We start from the raw sequence: 22,296 nt of genomic DNA, 5'->3' as shown, positions 1-22,296 counted from the left end.
TTTGGCAATTTTATTTTCATAACTAGCTTTGGAGGATTTCATGAGGGATCTCAGCTTCTTACTAAGGCTGGTAAGGGAGTTTTTTGCATCCTGGGATTTTCCTCTTTTCTGCAACAGTTTCTTCCTTTTGTTGTAAAGTTTATTTATGGCAGGGGACCACCAGATTGGCTTCCTTTTTTTGGAGGAGAGCATCTTGTTCTAGTTGGGATGGCATGATTCATGTTTGAGTGGATGTGCTCGTACAGTGCCTTAGTGTAGGATTCAGCAGTCGAATTTTCAGTTCCCATCTGCATGGGTGTCATGAAGTTTGTCACTTCTGACTTGAGTAGCATGAAGTTATTTTTGGAGAAGTTTTTTTGGAGGTTTCTTTACTGGAGAGTGGGGGTGGGATGTGGATGTTAAGGGTGATTAGCTTATGGTCAGACCTGACCAACGAGGGAGTGACCATAGGTGTGGAGCATTGATTTCCCATGTTGGTAATGACTAGGTCTGGGATATTGGAGACCCTGGTGGGACTATGGATTAGTTGATCCAGGGCGTTAGAATTTATGAATTCCAAGAACCGTTGGGCAAAAGTGTTGATACAGGAGTATTTTTCCCAGTTAATGGCAGGGTAGTTGAAATCACCCAGTATTAGGGTGTTTGGTTGTATCTTAATATTTTCCAGTATGTTTTGAAAGGTGTAGTGAGACTCTTGGGGCATGGTGGGGGATCTGTATCAAGCTATAATTTGGATTGCAGTCTTACCTAGTGTTAGTTGCACCTGGAGAATTTCGGATGCATTGTGTTGGGCAACTAAGCCTGGTGCTGTGAATATCCTTGGTGAATATGGACACTCCTCCACCTTTAGTGTTTCGGTCCTGGTTTGGTGGCCGAAAAGTGTGGTAAGAGTTGTAGCCTGGTATTGCATGGGTGCTGTCTGGAGCCTTGAACCAGGTCTCAGTTACTGCACAGATATCGATGTTGTCCATTTTTAGCAGTCCTCGAGAGGGTGCATTTTGAGGTTTAGACTTCTAGCATTGAGTTGCATTACCTTCAGAATTTGCATGCTTGCCACCTGTTACGGTGGTGGTTTTGTCCTTTGAACTTTGCCTAAAAAAGGCACTATAGTCTCACACATGCTGCCCTGAGGTCTCTCTTACTGTTTCTATGCAAATTCAAAAACCTCTAACTTCACAGCAGAAACTATTCTTACTCTAAAAATCATGCTTTAACGATACCTCTGAAGCAGTCATGGTAAACTTTTTGCTGCTGTTCCCACAACGTTTAGCCCCAGATCTTAAAAGGATTGTTAGTTCACATTAGTAGTATCAACAGGTCAAGAGTTAAGGAGGTTCCTATTAACCCAGCTACGGCACTGCTACACAAGAGATAGATGGATAATCTTTTAATTTTCTTGACTGTCTAGTCATTCTGAATCATATTTGCAACGTTGAAAGTCATTCTGGATGCATCATCACACCACAGGATGATAAATAACAACTGTATACATCACAATGGCTCTGGCTTAGTAACACTTCAATGGATATAAAGTATGAGTTTCCTTTTTCCTGCTAGTGAAAGATAATAATTCACCATTAAACAAGACCCAACATTACTTTTTCATATAGCAATGAATTTAAACATTTCTCTCCAAGTTCTGGTTAGAAATAAGATTGCCATGACAACAGACAAATACTGAAATTCTACTGAGTGGTCAACACAGCTTCTCTTTTACAAAAGTTCAGTGCTATACTAGGTGTTGAATAACCAAACAAAAACAAAGCCATGACAGGAGATAAGCTGATCATAGAGGCACTAAAAATGATTCTCTACACAATACATGAGCTGTACTTTACAGATGTCAACTTGTCTGGCCTTAACAAGACATTTTAAATCAATATCTGACAAGGCAGAGGCCCTGAACATGCAGGAAGCTTGGGAAAGACACACTTTGTTTATTATTTCCAAACTGTGTTGTATCTACACAGTGCTTCTAACCAGGAAGCTTTATTTCAGCTACATCTTATCTTTTGTAAAACAAATGGAACACTGTACATTCTTTTCTCAGATATAAAAGCTGTGCTTATAATCTTTTAACCCCATCCCCCAACCCCACATTCTCTTTTTCTAATACTCTACCATGTATGCACTCAGTTCAAAACGTCACTATCATTTAACAGTACACATCATTCTAGTAATCCTTTGAATCTTCAGCAAAACCCAAAATCATGTGATGCAGTCAAAACCTATAACCATGTGATGCAATCCCACGCAAGAGAACATTCAACACTGTAAAGCCTCAGAAGAACATCCTTTCCCCACCACACAGCAAGTTTCAGGCATATGTACATTACTATGATACGGGCAAACAAAGAGCAGGGAAACTTGACTCTCAACAACTTAGTGTTTACGTATTCTTTGCATGATAAAACACTACACAGACTTGGGTTTTACTCCCACCACAGCTTGTATTTTTTAACAATGTTCATCTGTGAAAAGAAGATTCTGACTCATTTCAAACAGGAAAAAAACATGTTTTTAGGGGATCTTAGTCAGTTTAAGTAAAAGCATGTGCTGTTTAAAAATGTAGGCCTTTTTTCTCATTCACTGTAAGAAAGGTGCAGTGTTGTCAAGTTTATATTTTTCTAGCTGTAATCCTTTTACGTCTATATAGCTGCAGCTAGGATTTTTTGTTACAACTCTTTACCCAAATACACAGTCATACCGTAATCACTTCTACAAAGGTATCTGATATCACTTTGCCTCCTTGAGTCATACATTTAGTAACCTCATTTAACCCAAAGGGGAACCACTACTGAAAAAGCTTCAAGAAACGTTGCTTCAGATTAATGGTAGACCTTGAGGGAAGAGCATAGCAACCAAGCTACACCTGACTACATTTCAGAAAGCACCATCCACCAGCTCGGAGTTACCTTACTTTAAGGATTATATCAGCCTTACCTGGATCAGGATGGTCTGCTTCCAATGGCAGTTCCTTTTCCAAGGATCGGATTGGTGTCTCCGCTTCAGGGGTCTCAAAATGACCTTCTGAATCAGAACTGTTGAGAAGAAATACAAATCATGAAGATTTATGTCTTTTCAGTATGGCTCTGCTGTTAACAGCTAGTGAGACTGGTTTTTCTAGCTCATTTGTGTTCACCATTAGCACCCAGGCAACCATTTCATGATATGCATTTAAGACCTGTTATTTATAATGGCTACCTGTCCATCAAATGAAAATGGAAATAACTAAAATTGCTAGACATGCACTTACTATCTTATAGTACTCAGAGGTAATGCTTGGAAATCTGCTCAAACAAGGCCATACTCCCAGTATCACATACAGAAAGATGACAGCCCATCAGCTATTACATTGTCATAACACTCTACAGTTATGTTCAGGTATCCATGTAACAAACGGATGTTACATTTATTATAGTATATCCAAGTATGTAGGCATGTGGCCATAGCTTGCACAGCGAGCCCAACACTGGAGCCGTAGCTCAAGAGAGGTAGAAGTGAGCAGATGATGGTTGGCTCACCTAACCAAGAAGTGAGGGAGTGGAGTAGTTCTCCATTACACGATAATCTGCTAGAGGAAACCAAAAGGCTACACCTGGTTGCACAAATGTCAGCCTCAGCTGTTCAAAGAAAACATGAAGCTGCTAACTAAGCCCATTTTGTGTTGACCAAGTCTCTGACCTGCAGGAAGTGGCTGAAGAACAGCAGCATACATGAAAAAACCTCAGTTGTGGATACTGTCCCTTACTGATATAGGGCACTAGCCTCCTACTGCTCTGGCAATTGGGCCCTCTCTTGGGAGCTGCACCAGAGTAGGCAGGAAAAACAAATGGGTCACTGCTGCAGCAGGAGGGGACAGTTCACATAGTGAGTCCAAAAACATTAGAAATTTAAGCACCATTCATAAAATATCTATTGTAGCTTAGGAAACTACACATACTACACACAGTCCAGAGTGAGCACTTTACATCAGATCTGTCCAACACATTTGCTTCATGATGCAATGACACCATAACTAGATGTTGAGCACCTGCTAATTACACCTTCTACAACCATAGTGGGTTTAAAAGCATCTCAGACAAAATTAGATGCAGGACCTGTTGCATCTAATTTAAACTTCTATTTAAAAAGGTAACATTTTCAACCAACTGTGGGGGCACAGAAGGGCAAAGTCCTGACATCAGCCTTGTGACCTCAGTTTGATTAACAGGGCAGGTGCTTAATGAAGCTGGCAGGGGAGGACAGGCATGCCCATCTGGTGGGAGGGGAGGATGGGACGGAGCAGTACACATGCTGCCACAGTGTCTTGGATGAACAGCAAGCCAGTACTTGATGGTGACCTTCATAATGAGTGGATATGGAGAGGCAGTGTGGGCATTCATGGTGATGTGGCTGGCAAATCCTCCTGCCTACGGGAGTGGAGTCAGGGACATTACAAATCTTGACTTAACTGGGATACTAGTGAGAACACAAAAACTATCCTCTATATTACCTGCATAAATGAGCCCCGATAACTCTCTCTGTCAAATCTGGAGGTCACTCCCCAGTACAAGAGAACACATGGGCACAAGTCCTGTGGGGGAGATTTGATGGGCGTTAGGTTAGCACAGGGGTTACAATTGACAAAGAAACATTTTGATTTTCAGCACTTCCAAATAAACAAACATTCAGAATTAGATTTAAATACCCTCTGTATAAAAAGTACAGTTGTGTACACTTACCATAAATGTAGAGGTTAGAGTGTATTCACTGTTGCAGTCATTACATTTGGGTTATCTGCTTGCAGGTAGCCCTCAGTCGGCCTGATTAACAAAGTCTTGGGTCCTGCATTGGTTACTGTCCCTTCTTCCAAGACATCAGGTCGTCAGGAGTATAAAACATGCAGCCGACGCCATTACATCAGTTTTTCTTGACCCAGATGTCAGGTGCCTCCCTAATGGGAAGCAATTAAAGCAATTTTAGTACAAAGATATACCTCCAACAAAAAAGCAAATACACCAAAAAGGCTTTTAAGCATAGTAAAGGAAAGTAGAGGTATAGCCAAAAGAGGTTAGGGGGCTGGAGGGAGGGTAACCAGGACTGCAACAGTGAATACACTCAAACATCTACATTTATGGTAAGTGTACACAACTGTACTATGTTCTTCATGTTTCACTGTTGCAGTCATTACATTTGGGTAGATTCCCAAAGCTATGGTTGGGAGGAGGAATTTAGATAGCATTAGGGCCAGCTACAAGGCCCTGCAAGACTGCAGTGGCAAAGCCAGCTCTGGATTTAGAGAAAATTGGCAAATGATAACGCTTGGTGAAAGTATGCACAGAACTCCAGGTAGCAGCTTCTAGGATGTCTCTGGTAGGGATGCCTCTGAGAAAGGCTGTAGAGGTAGATGCAGCCCTGGTGGAGTGAGGTCTGATCCCATGGGGGGATAGGTTTTCCATGGTGCTTATAGCAGAAATGAATGCAATGGCTTATCCATTTAGAAATGGTTTGCTTTGAAATAGCCTTCCCCTCTGCCCCTGCAGCAAATGCCACCAGCAGTTGTTCAGATTTCCTTTGAGGTTTAGTCCTGTCCAAGTAGAATCTAAGTTGTCTGTGCACATCTAAGGAATGCAGTTATCCATTCCCCTTTATTCTGTGGATTGGGAAAGAAGGCTGGCAAATGAATGGACTGATTAAGAGCCACACTGGATACCACCTTCGGCATGAAGGGCGGATTGGTTCAGAGGGACATCCTGTCCGCATGAAAGATGATGAAAGGCTCCACTGCCATAAGGGCCTGTAATTCAGATACCCTTCTAGCTGAAGTGATTGCTAAAAGGAAAGCGGTTTTCCAAGAAAGAAAATTTAAGTCTGCAGCAGCAGCTGACTTGAAAGAAGGTAGAGTGAGTTTCTCCAAGACAAAGTTAAGGTTCCAGGCTGGGGTTGGAGCTCTCCTGGGTGGTCTCAAATTTTTGGCCCCTCGGAGGAACTGCTTGAGCAGTGGATGAGAGAAGAGGGGAGGTTTTGTGTTATAGTGAGCTGAAATGGCTGAGGCGTGGATTTTAATGGAGGAAAAGGACAGGTCCTTGTGAAGCATCTCAGTTAAGTATTGTAAAAATCTGAGGTAAATTGGGCGCAGATGTGCTCATCCCTTGAGATTGGTTCCAGGCACAGAATCTTTTCCATTTTTCAGCATAAGATTTTCAAGCACTAGGCCTCCTTGCCTCTAAAATGATATCCATCACAGGTTTGCTGAGGGATGGTAAAGGAGAGACTAAGTAATTAGCCAGGCTGCAAGGTTCAGTGTTAGAAGCTGAGGGTGCTGAATCTAGTTCTCCTGCTGAGACAGCAGGGAAGGCGTCTGAGGCAGGTGCCATGGAGATAACCATGACACACTGCACAGGAGGGGGTACCAGTGTTGGCGCGGCTAGTCTGGAGCAATCAAAATCATCCTTGGTTTGTCCTCTTTGATTTTTAGTAGCACTTTGGACAGCAGAGGCAGAGGGGGGAAGGCATAGACGGATAGGTTTTTCCAGCTGAAGCACACAGCATCCACTTTCCAGGCTTGTTTGTGGGGAGTCCTTGTGCAAAATTTGTCCAATTGGTAGTTCTGGGGAGAGGCAAACAGGTCTATATCTGGGCTCCCCCATTTGCTTGTCAACATGTTAAAAATCCTTGGTTCCAGTTTCCACTTGTGTGGGTCCATGAGGTTTTCTGCTTAGTCCGTCTGCCAGTGTATTTAATTTTCCTGGCAGGAACTGAGCTTATAGGTGCACTTGGTAGCTCAAGGCTGTGTTCCACAATGCCATGGCTAGTCTGCAGAGGGGGTAAGAATATGTACCCCCCTGCTTGTTTATGTACCACATAACAGTGGTGTTGTCCGTCTTTACCATTAGTTATCCTGGAAGAAAGTGGTCCTTGATGGCGGTCAGAGCATTCTGTACAGCTAACATTTCTTTTTGATTGATATGCAGGTGCATTTGACTTGAGTTCCATTTGCCCTGAATGCACTTCCCAGCCAGGTGAGCCCCCCATGCATAGTCTGATGCATCTGTTGTTATGGTTTGGGTGGCAGGGGGTGGTGCGAAAGGTAGTCCCTTGTTTTGGTGGCAAGCCTCTGCCCACAAAAGGAACTCTAGACATAGGCAAGGTATGATAAGAATCATTGTTTCTAGGTCTTGAGAATGTTGACACCATAGGCTTTTTAGATACCACTGTAGTTTCTTTATATGCAGTCTTGCATATGGAATTAGAAGAATGCAGGAGGCCATGAACCGCAAGGCTTGCAGTATTTGTCTTGCAGATAGCAGTGTTTTTGTGGCCACTTATTTGAAGTAGGTTGCCAAATGAATTTGTTTCTCTGCTGTGAGGTAAGCCATCTGAGAAATTGTATTCAAGCTTGCTCCCAGGAATATAATTTGTTGACAGGGTACCAGGTGTGATTTCTTTTTGTTTATGGTGTACCCCAGACAAGTTAGAACCCTTTGTACAAAGGCCAGATGCTTCAAAAGTATGTCCTGGCTTTCTGCCTGAATTAGACAATCGTCCAGGTATGGGTATATTTGAATATTTCTTTGCCTGCAAAATGCAATAGCTGGAGCTAGGCACTTTGTGAATACCCTGGGTGCAGTAGATAAGCCAAAGGGCAGTGCAGAGAACTGATAGTGCATGTAGCCTGCTTTGAAGCGTAGGTATCTTCTGCAAGATTCCCTGATTGAGATGTGCAGGTATGCTTCTTTTAAATCTAATGTTGCCAACCAGGCATCTTTGCCTAGCATAGGAAGTAATTGGTGAAGAGTCAGCATCTTGAATTTTGGAATCTCCAAAAAGGTGTTTATAGTAGACAGGTCCAGGATAGGATGACATGAATAGACTTTTCTGGGTACCAGGAAAAGTCTCGAGTAGAAACCTTGTCCGTTTTCCTCTGCTGGTACCAGCTGAATAGCCCTCATGCTTAAGAGAGAAAGTACTTGTTTTTGGGCCTCTGCCCACTGATTTGAGGGGTGGGGTGGGGTAGGTCCGGCCACCCGCTTGGTGTTGGCAACATGTGGAAGTGAAATCTGTATCCCTGGGACACTATTTTAAACCCATTTGTCCTGGGTAATGAGCTCCGAATTCTTTGCATGAAGAGCAATCTTTCCCCCTAAAGGGGCAGTCAGCTGATAAGTGCTTGGAAATTTTAAAAGGAAGTCATTGAGACAGTTTATCATAGGGGGAGTCTTATTATTCCCAGATTCGGAAGTGGAGGCCCCTCACTGCTTAGTTTAGTGTGTCCCCTGGGACTGAAACCTGGGGTTTTTGCTGTGTCTGGGTTTGGCTTGAGAGGACCTGGAAGGGACAGGAAAGGGCCAATTCATAGAGGGCCAGTGCCTAGTAAATCTAGGAGGCTGAACTTGTAAAAAATCTTTAACAGTTTGCATAGATTTAGCTTTATCTTCCATCTTTTTATGAACTTCCTCAGCCTTGTTGCCAAACAGGCATCCAACAATTTAGCTTTAACATTATCAGGTAAAGATTGCTCCTTAAGCCAAGCATGCCTTCTGAGCACAGACCCAGTAACAGTAGCCCTGCAAGAATCAAAACCACATTGCAAAGTATGTTTTCCAACTTGTTTAGCAGAATGCATTAAATCCTGTAATTCTTTATTTTCCACAGTCAGGAATCAACATAATGTTCTGTTTAAGCAGTCCAATAACAGGTTTCTGATACTTTAACATATGAAACTGGTAGTTTAAAGCCCTAATGGCCAAAGTTGCAGAAGTGTAAACTTTCTTACCCGTCTATTCAGCATCCTGGAGTCTCTATAAGAAGGGGTAGGATTTTTAGCAGTAGAAGCCTCAATGCCTTTGGGCCCCTGTGAAATAGTCTCTGGATCTGCAATAGGATTTTTAAAAAGGAACTTGTGGGACTCAGGGACCCTGTAGTATCTGTCAGGTTTTCTGGGAGTAGGATGGCAGGGAATCAGGGGCCAAACTAGATTCTAAAAAAGCATCATTAACAATGTCTAGTACAGGAGGAATAGCTAAAGGCCTATGCTGAGGTAGGAGAAGGAAATCCCTAAGCCTCTTTTTTATATCAGAACAATCCTGGCTTTCCCAGTGGAAATGCTCCCTCAGAGTATGTAAGGTTTCCCCAAAAGAAAAATCCTCAGGAGGGAAAGCAGAGGGAATGGAGTCCTCTGCATCAGAATCTTCATAAGTGGATAAGGGCAAATCCAGATCATCAGAAGAATCAGAAAAAACAGAATCCTGATCAAAAGATTTATAATCAACTTCAGTCCTAGGCCTCTTGGGGTGGGGGTGGGGGGTTGCTACCCCACATTGGAGTTATTAGATCTTCAGCCATTCTTATTTGTTTTTTAGGCATACAGACCTGAGCATGTGGCCTGGGCGTCGGTTTTTTAAGCATGGATCGAGATTTAGGCCTAAGTAAAGAAGGAGGCATCAGTTTAATATGCATGTCCGTAGGCCTGAATACACCCTCAGATGCCGGTGCCTGCACAGTGGCTCTGGACGCATCCAAGGTAGAGACATCCGCGGGTTCCATAGTTGAAGCATCTCTCGTCATACCGGACCCAGAATGGGTCTCAGTAGAGGCCTGTGAATCAGATGTAGCAGGTATCAGGGGCTGCGAAAGCACCTCACTGAGTATCAGCGAACTGGTGACTGGCTTAGGTGAAGCGTCATCGGCAGTTTTGGACCTCGGCGGCCTCTGTCTTTATCTTTGCATTTTTTTCGGAATCCCGGTAGTCGGATGGTTAACGGACAACATTTCTGGATAATTAAACTGAGAACCGAAATATTCAGAGGCGAAAATATACGGATGACGGATAGTGCGCTGATTAAATAAAGCACAAAACCAACAGCAAGGTACATCGTGGTCAGGGCCTAGGCAAGGAATACAGTACAAATGAAAATCTTTATGAGGTATTTGCTTTCCACAAGTAATGCAATTATTAACTTTTACTGACATTGGTAAGGAGCAAGAAAAAGTTTCCCAACGGGGTACTTAGCTTTAGTTGAAGACTTCGGTTCTGAAACCCGAAAATGAAAATTTCAGGAGTCTGCCGGCCGGCACTTGTGAACCGCTTCTGCTTTGGGCACCACACGGCAAGAAAGACTGATGTAATGATGTTGGCTGCATGTTTTATACCCCTGTTGACCTGACGTCATGGAAGAAGGGACAGCAACCGATGAAGGACCCAAGACTTTGTTAATCAGGCCGACTGAGGGCTACCTGCAAGCAGATAACCCAAATGTAATGACTGCAACAGTGAAACATGAAGAACATCTTTACATTTCATATTAGGCTCGGTACCTTATCCATCAGGTGAGGATCTGGTTATTTTTGATGGCCATTTGACCCTTATCTGCATTCATTAATTATGTTTGTAACAAGGGGGTCTTTCATTGAAGTAAATGTAATCTGGCATTTTATTAAAAGTAGCACACTCTGCAATAAAGGAAAACTGTTCTGAGCCTATTACGATGCAGGATGCAATACGGTGATTCACTCATTCTCTGATGCTTGCCTTTTCCTATTCAGGATCACGGGAAGCTGACCCTTAACCCTGGCAAACAATGGGAAGGAAGGCAGTAAGCCAGTCCTAGATCAGACAGCAGTGCACTGCATGTAATTCATACAAGAGTTTTCAAATTACAGCTTCAAATTATTAAAGATAACTTTACAATCATTATATTAAATTCCAAAGTAGTAACTGTGCAACTGAAAATGTTGGTAATGTGGGTGTAATCAGTGAGACAGAATGAGATACTGTTGTAATAACAACAGTGCAACTTAAACACTCCTGAATTGTAGATGGTCTGCTATAACAGCAATGGAGAAATTTAAAAATCATGCAGTCCTGAATGGCAAACAGCTGTCTTCCGATAAAAGTCCACTAGGACTCAACTTATTTGACTTGTGATGTCAGAAGAGGGTGTCGGACAGCTGCCTACAAACATTATTTAGCATGTTTATTTATTTCATTTTTGTGCTTTTGTCATCATCCTCCCAGAAATAGACAAGTTGAGGGATTGTACGTCTCTTAACAAGCATTGACTGTTCCGGGTTTATCTTCTTACTGGGACACAATAGGGAACAGCAGCTAGCAGGCTGAGCATAAAAGACACGTGGGAAAAAAACACCAACACCACACCAGTAAAGTACAGAATATATGATACACTAACAACTCATCCATAATATACTTTTAAAAATTAAAAAACATTTCCCTATGAAAACTAAAACAGTGAATGCCATATTATTACAAACCATGTCAATGTTCACAACACAGAAAAAAATTACTAATTTTTAGTGCTCAAAGATTATGGTTTAGATAAAGTGGTGACATACATACTAGGCTACAGTATCAATGTGTAGCTACTAATACAATAGAGGTGGGAAATGTCATACACAAAGATATTTTTGCCTCAGTACAAGGGGAAAAAAAGTCATTAGCCCAAATTCAAGAACAGAAACCTGGACTTATTTTATTCTGGGCTGCATTGTAAGGATACGTTTTAAAACAAATACAGAACACTTTACAAACATTCAAGATAAAACACATCTTCCCAGTGCAGACACTGGTGAATAAAGTAGTTTAACTATCTGTTAAAGGCTGTTTGAAGTAGAAGTAAGAGTGGTCAGTTAGCAGCTCCTGGATTAGAAGAACAGTTTTTACACCTCATGAAGTATGAGGGAGGTAGTCTGTCAGCACTTGGACTTAAAATGGAAGCCTTAAAACATGCAGTTCAGCTAGTTTATTTTGTCTTTTTAAACACCTTTATTAAATTATTACTCAAAACACAGGTGCACATATATTAATAGAAAAATTATATTATTTTTTTTTCCATTTACAAACATTATACATATTTTGTCTTTCTTTGTAAAACTATCATTCAGTTAAACATTTCTTAAATTTCTCAGTTCTTGCGTTCCTTTAAACCTCACTCTACCTCCTGAATTTATTCTGCATGTACTGCTCCCACAAATTCCATTTATTTCTATGCAATTTGTTCTTTCCCTTTTGTAAAGGTCCCGCTTCCAGCTCCTTATCTCTTTTACAATATTCAGTACTTCAAATACAGTTGGTTTAGATTTTTTATTTCTATTTTCTAGTAATTTTTTTTGGCAGCCAAGAGAATTAAACTTAAGGCCTTACTATTCTTAGGCCATTTAGATTCTATGCCCCAGCTCAAAAAGTCATTTCCTTAGTTACAGACATTTGCTCTCCCAATATTTCTGACTCTAGTGATTTCTTTTTAAATGTGCCAACTTATTACACTCCCAAAAAGCATGTTACCAGTTACCTCATTTGCTGTCTACCTGGGAAAACATTCTTTGTCTGCTTAGGGTACAACAAATACCTATGCAAACATTTCCAAGCAAGAATCCTAAACCTTCTGGACTTTATTGCATACTTGAGAGCAATAGATATGTCCTCCCAAGCTAGTTTACTGTGTTGAACATTTACTACTACTGTTAAAGCAGCAAGAGGGGTTGTGAGGACACAAATCAGAGCAAGTCAAACAAAAAAGTGAAATGGAAATAGGTTCCAGAAGTTGTGCAAGATGCCTGCATGTCAGACTGTTGTCATTCTCCTTATATGAAAGTAAAAAAATGATGTCCTTATTACTAGCGTCTGGAGGAAAAAAACACCCAAGATCACTTTACAGCTGGTGGCCCACTGATATAGAATAAACTTACCAGCAATTATTCTGATGCGTTTAAATTGAGTACAAAGATGTAATGAAATACCTGAGATATAGGGGCCAGTTCCAAAAGACTTGATCTTAGCGTGAGTGACCACTGACAGCAAGTCTTTTCGAATCTGGACCCCAGTGTAAGCTTGTTTATAGACAGGCCTTACACTGAAGTAAGTTACTTACTCTGACAGCAGGTCTTTCAGAATCAGGGCAGACTACACAGAGCAACTGCTTTTGAATCTAGACCCATAGTGGCAACCACAATTTATTTATTTATACTTTTTGTTAAATGGCTTAGTCACACTAAGCCGATGACCACTTTTCAGTAAAGACCCAAGGTGGTATTCATACTAACTAGGAGAATGTGGCCAGGACACCTGGGACCTTTCACCTACTCTTTTTGGTAAGTGCTGAAAGATCTTATAGAGTCACCTGAGCTACCAACAACCCGGGCAGAAGGGGCCCTTAGTTTAACATCGCATCCAAAGGCCGACTCACCCAGGAGTGCACTGCCCCCCTTATACTGCACTTCAGTGTCAGTATTGGAAAGTTAATCCAAGTACTAGGTGTGGAAATAGAACGCACAGCCTTCTGCACCAAAGGCAAGTGTCCTACCTGTTGATCTGCTGAGGCTACAGAGATTTTCTCCAGCCCCCCCCCAAAATGTGGCAAGACAAAACTGCACCAAGCAAATGCAAAAACAACATCTATCACCGACTACTCTACTTCTGGTTTGGTGAAGTAACACCATAGCACCATACCTCTCAACATATTTGGTCAAAAATTGCAGGCAAAGCCAAATAACTGAGGGATATAATCAGAAACAACTTTTAAATATTACTCTAACTCACTGAAAAGTTAATAAGCAACACATATTGCATCAAAATGCATTTCTGAACGAGAATAAAATTCTAATGAATGGCATTATTAAACAGACTGTAGTCATGGGTTATTTAACAGAAAATGTTATGGGAGGACAAACTTTTGAGCAAAATTGGGAACATTCTGCAAAAAAGGGAGAGATGAGAGGTGTATGGGTAGCAATCAGGAGGGAATTTCTGATCACAATAACATATTCCAAGATTTGAACACTTTTTAGGATGTGCAGGACTTTAAATGATATAGTTATGACTTTCTGAAAGTTGTTATAACTGTCTATGAACAAGACTCAACAGATGATTTAAAAAAAATGTAGTTTTAGTGACATGCCCCATGTGTCCCCCTCTAGCATCGCCCATGTTAACAAGCAGAATACTGTCTGTTGGACTCTTATTAATGAATTTACTTTATAGGGGTTACAACTGTTGAATCTGTTTGAATTTTTGTATTAATTGCTGACTGTTTTACTTATTTGTACAGATAGATTTATTTGCTTTGCAGTCTATAGATACAGAATAAGCACATTTTACCTGGTTTGCATTGCACATTACATACAATTTTCTAAAGTGCTTAGAAAAAGAGCAAGCTATGTACAAGAATGCAAGGACTAGAGTACGAACACTGTGTTCGGTCTTACAGATGGGTTCCCAGTGGGAGTGGGTGTGCATCAGGGATCAGCTCTAAGCCCACTGTTCTTCATACTGGTGATAGACTACATTAGCAAACAGGTCAGAGGCAGCAGATGAACAAAGTTGCTATATGCAGATGTGACATTACAGACCGACTCTGGGCAAGAACTTCAGCAAAGGATAGAGGAATGGAATGCAAAACTGAAGGCACATGGGATGAAACAGAGTACAGATAAGACTGTTGTGATGGCAGCAAATGTGGGAAATCAGAAGAAGCTGAGAACTAAGACAGGAGGAAAAACAGTGGAACAGATTATCAGCTTCAAGTATCTGGGAGGGGTGGTTGAGGAGAAGGGATGTCTGAATAAGGTGGTCAAAGCTAGAATCAGAGGGGCTACAGCCAACTGGCATAGATTGTCAGGTGCAGTGTATGACAGAAGAATGCCAAAGAAGCTGAAAAGTAAGGTGTACAAAAGTGGTGCAACCAGTACTACTGTATGGTACAGAAACCTGGGCAGTAAAGACAGAGCAATTGAGGAAGTTAGGGGTGATGGAGATGAAGTGCTTTAGATTGGTGTTAAGATGCACACTGTGGGACAGATGAAGGAATAAGGACATAAAAGCAGAAGCAAAAGTAGCTCCAACTGCAGAAAAGGTCAAAGAGGGCAGATTATGGTGATTCAGGCACGTGCAAAAAAGCAGAAGACAATCTGATGAAGAAGATTTGGGACAGACAGGAAGAAGGCAAGAAGAAACAAGGGCGCCCAGCAAAGAGATGGGCAGATTGTGTGAAGACCTGCGAAAGTCAAGCATGACTGTCAAAGAAGGTAGGAGAGTGGCACTGAATATGGAGCGATAGTGACAAGTGACACGACACCCCAACCCCAAGTAGAAAATGGGAAAAAGGAGGTTAATGATGAATGAATGAAGTTTAGAAAAAGAGCACTGAAATAAATGTGAGCGAGATGTTTTCTACGGACGGATCAGTGATGGCTATTGTGTTTTTCAAGGGGTATCCTTACTGTTCCACAGTAAAACTTTCAATGGCAACTCAAAATTACAGGACACAAGATTTTAAGTTGCAACTAAAATGACCTCCAAATATCAAAGAAATGTACAGAATGGAATGCTGCATTTGCATTTTAATTGATGCATCAGTGGTGTGTCTTCAGTATACTGTAGCTAAAACATTTGGTTATTTATATTTTACTTTCATGGGAAACAAATGACTTTAGAATGTCATTGACATCACCTGTGGCATTCTTGAACTTCTTAACTGCTGTGCATTTGTGATGCGATGTGTTTTCAGGCAATGTTGTGATGTTTTTGTAGGACTGAAAATATCTAGAAAATTATTTAAAGAAAAAAGATAAGAGACATACTCCACCACTCTACCATTGCCCTAGGAGGTACAGTCTGTACACCATATCATCCTTTTCCTCAATAACTTTTTTGCATCTCATAATCTCATTTCAAACACAAAACTAAGTTCTACTTCCCAACTGGTATCTTTTGTATTTCTACAATAAAAAAAAACAGTCAGTACAAACAATTTACCCTTGTAATTTATCTACAGGAACTGTGCTAGCTCCAAATACTCAGTTTTATTTAGAAACATGCTTTCTGGCCCTACAACTGTCTTCAATCACTTCATCAAAATGCAAAATTTGAAGACAATTCCAGGAACAAGAAGCCATGTGTGCAGCATGACTGGTGAAAACAATCACTTAAACATTTACTGTAATTTACTAATAAAGGTGTTTGCTGGAAGAATGCTTCCCACAATTAGAAAGGTGTTGGGATGTGTGCAGGCAATTTTCGCATCACCATGGATAGCAACATTATGTTGCACATGATCTTTAAGAAACCTGAATTAATGTCCTAAAAATACAAAATCCTGGAGGCCATTTCAGCTGTTAAACATAGACAAGTCTTAAGAATGGCAACCAGTGAAGCAACAGAAGGTTAACAGAACACATGGAAATGAAACAAAAACACTGAAATAGAACCTGTGGTACATATAAAACATTTGGGGATCATGATAGTCTATCTTTGAAAAGAAAATATAGAAGAAAAATGGGCTATTTCGAATTTTCTGCATTCAAGGCAGAGTGGATAACTTGCGACTGCAGTAGAAGGCAAGAGGCAGGGCACCTAAAAGATAATACTTGCACAATTAGGACAGAATAAATGAGCATTATTGTCTTTTCTATCACTGTTTTCTGCTGTGTGTTGTATAAAACTTTTCAGGAATAAATGCAACATAATTGTACTCTTGGTCACTTGTCCATGTTTATAAACATCAGTAGATTAAGAAATGTCTGAGGCTGGTTATTATTCATACACATACCTCTCAACCATACTGACTTCCTCGGTATTTACCGGCTTTGAGGCCAAAATAACGGGGTGCCACGGATTTCCGAGTGGCCCCTTAAGTCCCAGACGTTTTTATTTGTTTATAAAAAAACGCATAATCTGCGTATGGACATTACAGGAGCAGGGAGTAGATTGGATGGATAAATAAGAGTATGCTTATAAGTGCATAATCTTGCAATCAAGACAAGTATGTCAACCGTGTTTCAAGCTTTGATGGGACTTGCTATGGATTTCTTGAAAAATATCTGCCATGACAGTCTAATATCAAGTTAGCTGGAAACTTGTCATTCACTGAATAAGTTGCTGACACATAACTAAACTCGGATTAATGAAGTATTTTGTGTAACAGTTATGATCCAGCCTCCAGGCCAGGGAGAAGGTTCATGCACCTAACAATTTTGAAAGTTTGCTACTGGGTCTTGGACTCTTGCTGGACTTATTTTGGCTGCTTTAAGCTAAAAGCAATGTACATTATAGAAGAGAAGACTTTTTGGAGAGCCTAGGGCAGGAAAGGGGGTGAATTGTTGAGAGGGCCCTTGTAGCATTTAAAAATGACACTTCTGGAACTAATCGAAGTAACAGTGGTGAAGACCAAACAAGATCTAGAAGTGCAAACTGCAGAAATGCTGAAGTCATGTTTCCACTGGGAAGTCCTGGTGAGACAACAACTTGAATATTATGCACATTTGTGGACACAGAGTAAAAGGAGATTGTAATACAAAAAATGAAATAAGTGGTACAGAGATGGCCAATGAATTAAATCGCGTAGTGTAACATCTGGATGGGCGGCCACGGTGGTGCAGCGGTTAGCGTTGCCGCCTCACAGCAAGAGGTTCTCCGGTTCGATCTTCGGCTGGGGTGCCTTCTGTGTGGAGTCTGCATGTCCTCCCTGTGGTCGTGTGGGTTTCCTCCCACATCCCAAAGACATGCTGTAGGTGGAGTGGACACTCTAAATTAGCCCTAGGTGCGAGTGTGTGCATCTTCTGTGGAAGGTTGCGAGCTGGGCTGGCAACTCGACACTGTAAAACTCCACTGTCAATCATGAGCGGACAGGTGATCCGCTGTGGCAACCCCTAACCGGGAAAAGCTGAAAGAAGAAGAAGTGTAACATCTGGATGTTTGCCAGTGCTCTACAAACAGACATTTTAGATGAACTTTCAGCCTCCAGGCTCTCAACTGCCCAAATTTTTGCTTCATATTTTTGGTCTGATTCACATAAAATTATTGTTTGGTTTTCTGCAAATCATTGAAGACTGACTCAGAAAATAATTGCAAGCTTTTCAGTTTCAGACTTTCTACCCTTCAGAAAATTCATCAAAATGGGCTATTCTATCAACTTTATGTATAGCTCTTTACAAACTTACAATTATCCATAACCCCCCAACCATTATTTATGGCTTTGTCCAGATTTCTTGTGTTAAGAGGTTGAGAGCTGAGAAGTATGGTGTGTGTGTTCTGGTTACATCATGTTGTGTTATTTAATATTAGTGTAGCAGCAGTTAATTTTATTTTTATAAAAGAAAATTGCATTTTAGTTTTATACATGTTCAAATTTTGATACAAGTTCAAATACGAATATAAATATAATTGTATTGTTCTGGTTATATTTAGTGTTTAATATTTTGTCTGTTCTTCAGTTTGCTTTTGAATGTTGGTATCTCGCAATTCCGTTGGAGTGGGCAGGGTTACATAATAATGTATGTAAATATGATGTTAATCAGCGTACAGATTTGTACCTATTTTTCATGGGCCTTTGTCCAGATTTTTGATGTTTCTAGGCTGAGAGGTATGCTCATACACAGTTATGTAGTAACATGGTTCTGAAAAGAAAACATCTACATATTCTGTCACTGTGACTATTTTAAGGCACTTTGTACAAAACGTTTGCTTGAACTAACATTTGTTAGCATAATGCAAAAAGTTACTGAGTGAAAATGTGATGCCCTCTGATTCAGATTAAAAACACACAAAACTTATTCTTTCTTTAGTTGTATGGCACTCTTTGTTCTATGATTGTTTTATTAACTATACAAGCCTACTGGTTACAGGCATTCCTTTTCAGGAGTGACCCGAGAGCACACTCTGATTAACTGACCAGCTGAAAGTCATTTTGCTAGTAGAAACTAACAGAGGACTACTAGATGAAGCTTGTTAACAGTTGGAACTCTCCCTTCTGAGTTTTAAATTACCAGAAAGAGTCCCGTGGACATTGCAGTTTGTGAGATGCGGGACATCTGAGTCATTAACACACACACACACACACACACACACACACACACACACACACACACACACACACACACACACACACACACACAATTTATAAATAATTAGTGACATCATATACCAGTCCGTCAGCTTCAGTACCTTCATCATCTTCTTTCAAAACTGTGTGCTTATGCACTAACATTCTGTGTAGTTCTGCAACACATTCTGACATACATTATTCTCTTCAAGGACTTCTTTTCTGGAATTTAAATAACCTGCTTAGCACCAAAGATTTACGATTCACATGATTCTATTAAATATGCCCAATGCCTTGAAACGACTTGAACCTAGGCATTTTTGAAGCCCACAGCTGCTCAATAAACCACCCACTAAGCAGCAGTAATTCAGCAGTGAAGCTTGTTCCTTTTCATTTATACTCATAATTTCTCCACATTGGCATTAAAAAGTATCTACCTGGCTAGTAAGAGAATGCTTACAGGTCTTTTCCAGAACACACACATCATTTATTTGCACTTGTGAAAAGCACTTTGAAACTGGTTAAATGACCATCAACAAAATACGATTACCAGTTTATTTACAAATATGGCTTCTGAAATGCTTTTATCAGTCACTAAAGATTTTCTTTAGTGAGAAAAAATACTTTTAAGCTTAAATACCTTCTTTGGATTTATCATTTTGCAGTATCCACCTTTACCTAATTCAAGGATATTGGAAGATGAAGGCAGGAATAAATCCTGGATGGGACATCACTGCATTGCAAAATGGCTACTCACATGCAAACAGCACTACCACACAAGTCAAAGGCAATTTGATGCATTACCGATTTGCCCACCTCCTTACCTCTGGGATGTGACAGGAAATAAAGATCCATGTGGAAAAATCCATATGGATAGAGTAAATACATACATTTTGTACACAGAAGGCACACCACTGAGGAACTGATCAGCAGAATCAAGCACTGAGATACAGCAATTGTAACTCCTACACAATTGTGCTGACCTCTTTGACAATACCGATCACAGGAACTGGGGAATGAGGCTGGTAAATATAAAGTGCGAGAGACGCAAGATTGGCTAGTTTGTATAACTGGCCTGAAAGTTTTTACATTGAGTTTGTTTGAGGAGATGTGTTTTGAAGTGGGGGTCAAAATTTCAAATAAGAAGTAAAGTATTTTAGATGGGGAGAGAGAGAGAGAATTCCCATAGTTTATTTGTTACAGTTGAAAATCCATGGCTACTGCAATTTAGCATGGCTTTAGGGAGTTGCAGAGCAGAGTGGGAAGAGCTTTTAGGTTACAGGAGGAGGCTCCTGTGGTAAGCTTTGCTGCAAATGGAGTATGTTCTTAGATGATGGAGTGAGGAGATGTATAAGTAAGCCAAGTAGGTGGGCTGTGCTTTGCATTATTAGTAAACAGTTGGCTTTACTGAGACTTTGACAGTAGTGTCCTTGATGGGAAGTGTGTGTGAAGTGAGATTTTATTTGTGATAAGTCTCTAACGTGGCTGTGCTCATGAAGGAGGCAGGTGTCATGTTCAAGCTGGGCCAGAAACTCTCCTTCACCAGTAGCTACTCTAGGGCAAGGAGCACATGTGAAAATGAAGTTTCAACTGAAATGTTTTTAATAGTAAAAATGAGGGTTAATAGACATTTAGTGACTTTTGCATGGGTATCAAAAAGCAAACCTTTTGCTTTGTTGGGGTTTAATTAAAAGTTTGTTATTTTAATGACTTACAAAATGCATGAAGATCATTTCCAAGCTGGATTTGGAAGAAGGAGTGAGGCAGGCCAGATCTAATAATGACCATTATCATCAGCATATACACTGTAAGCCGCGGTGGTGCAGCAGTAGTGCTGTCGCCTCACAGCAAGAGGTTCTCCTGTTTGATTCTCGGCTGGAGCGCCTTCTGTGTGGAGTCTGCATGCCCTCCCTGCAGTCGAGTGGCGTTTGAAAGACATGCATGGTTGGGTGTCGGGCTGGCACCTCGGCACCGTAAAAATCTACTGCCAATCATTAGTGGACTGGAGTTCTGCTGTGGCGACCCCTAACTGGGAAAAGCCAAAAGAAGAAGAAGATCATCAGCATATACACTCAGACGAGTAAAACGAATCTCATATGAAAGTTTTTTGATAAAGTCTGAAGAGTCTTTCATTTAGAAACATTTAAACCACAGGTGTGAATCTGAGCTGATTCCAATGCATTATTGAAATTTGCTCACAGACACGGTTTGTCCCAATAACCAATGTGCCACATTGATCTGGACTAAAGAGAGACAACACAACAATGAATATATACACATCAGACCAGAGAACTTCTATGCTGTGTAATACTGCTTGAATTCTGCAGCAACAAACACCAGAGCCAAGTGTCAGTACTCACATACACATTCTGCACATATACAGCTAATGCCTGTACAACACACACATTTTGCACAAGGTAAAGACTAATGCTTACATGAACATGCATAAAAAAATATTCTGCACACAGGCACTCTTTAGTGCTTGCATGGTACGCAAAGACACAACATGTAGACACACACACACAAAATGAGCACAATGACTGCATGATCCAAGCACACACAAAGACAGTCTGCTCACATTAATGCTTGTATGGTACACGCACACTCTGCACATTTACACACTTTTTGCATGGTGAATGTACACATACAAATGCACACATTTTGATTCATTGAACAGTGAAGATAAATTGCTCATAGAGCAGTTTTTTCTCTCTCATTTTTATTGTGATTTTTACTCTTGCAATAATATCTCCAATGTGTACAAACACAAACAGACATTCTGCTCAATGTGCACATGAATGCCTGCATGGTGCATTTTTGTATACACACTCACATTCTGCACGTGTGTGCACCCACACACACACGAGCACCCGCATGACATACAAACATAGTCAGCAAATGTATGTACTAATACCTGCACGAAGCCTGTGTGCGTACACACACACACACATGCACAATCACTCTAATGCCTGCATTACACACACAAAGATTCTGGGGTCTATGTGCAGATCCCAAAATTTAAAAAAAAACATGAAGCATAAATTATTGAATGGAAAACAGTGAACTGCAAATATAGCGAACACTGACAACTTCTAAAAAAAAATTCATTGAATGGCCATAATAGGCCAACATTGCACACACAACCAACCAAGGTAGGGGGCTGCGTGCCCCACAGTGTGGGGGGCTGCTCCCAACACACACACCCAACTACATACACCAAAACTCCAAGATCACACTACAGTGGAGAATAGGGCAATTATAAAAGGTTTCCCTTCACTTATGTTATGCATAGTGTTACTTCCTGGTTGTTGGCTGACTATGACCATTTGATGTTTTTTTTTCAAAGCGGTCAGTGTTCACTATATTTGCAGTTCACTGCTTTCCATTCAATAATTTGAGGTTCACATTTTTTTAAATTCGGTAGCTGAACATGGATCCCATATTCTGCACATGTACATACTGCCTGCAGGATGCATGTGCA

General features: G+C 40.8%; 1 protein-coding gene across 4 annotated transcripts in view; it reads right to left on the bottom strand.

Moving 5' to 3' along the window:
- TACC1 (transforming acidic coiled-coil containing protein 1) overlaps positions 1–22,296 on the bottom strand; it is a 981,198-nt gene that overhangs the window by 428,418 nt on the left and 530,484 nt on the right. For all 4 annotated transcript variants that reach the window (XM_044084331.1, XM_044084330.1, XM_044084328.1 and 1 more), the window contains exon 2: positions 2,944–3,041. In XM_044084331.1, the coding sequence (XP_043940266.1) occupies positions 2,944–3,041 (98 nt within the window). The remainder of the gene's footprint in view (positions 1–2,943; positions 3,042–22,296) is intronic.

The sequence above is a fragment of the Protopterus annectens genome, chromosome 9.part0 (assembly GCF_019279795.1).
Source record: "Protopterus annectens isolate FY-2018-M chromosome 9.part0, PAN1.0, whole genome shotgun sequence".
Taxonomy (NCBI): Eukaryota; Metazoa; Chordata; order Ceratodontiformes; family Protopteridae; genus Protopterus; species Protopterus annectens.
The sequence above is the reverse complement of the archived record's forward strand: the minus strand, read 5'-3'. Positions and strand labels throughout refer to the sequence as shown.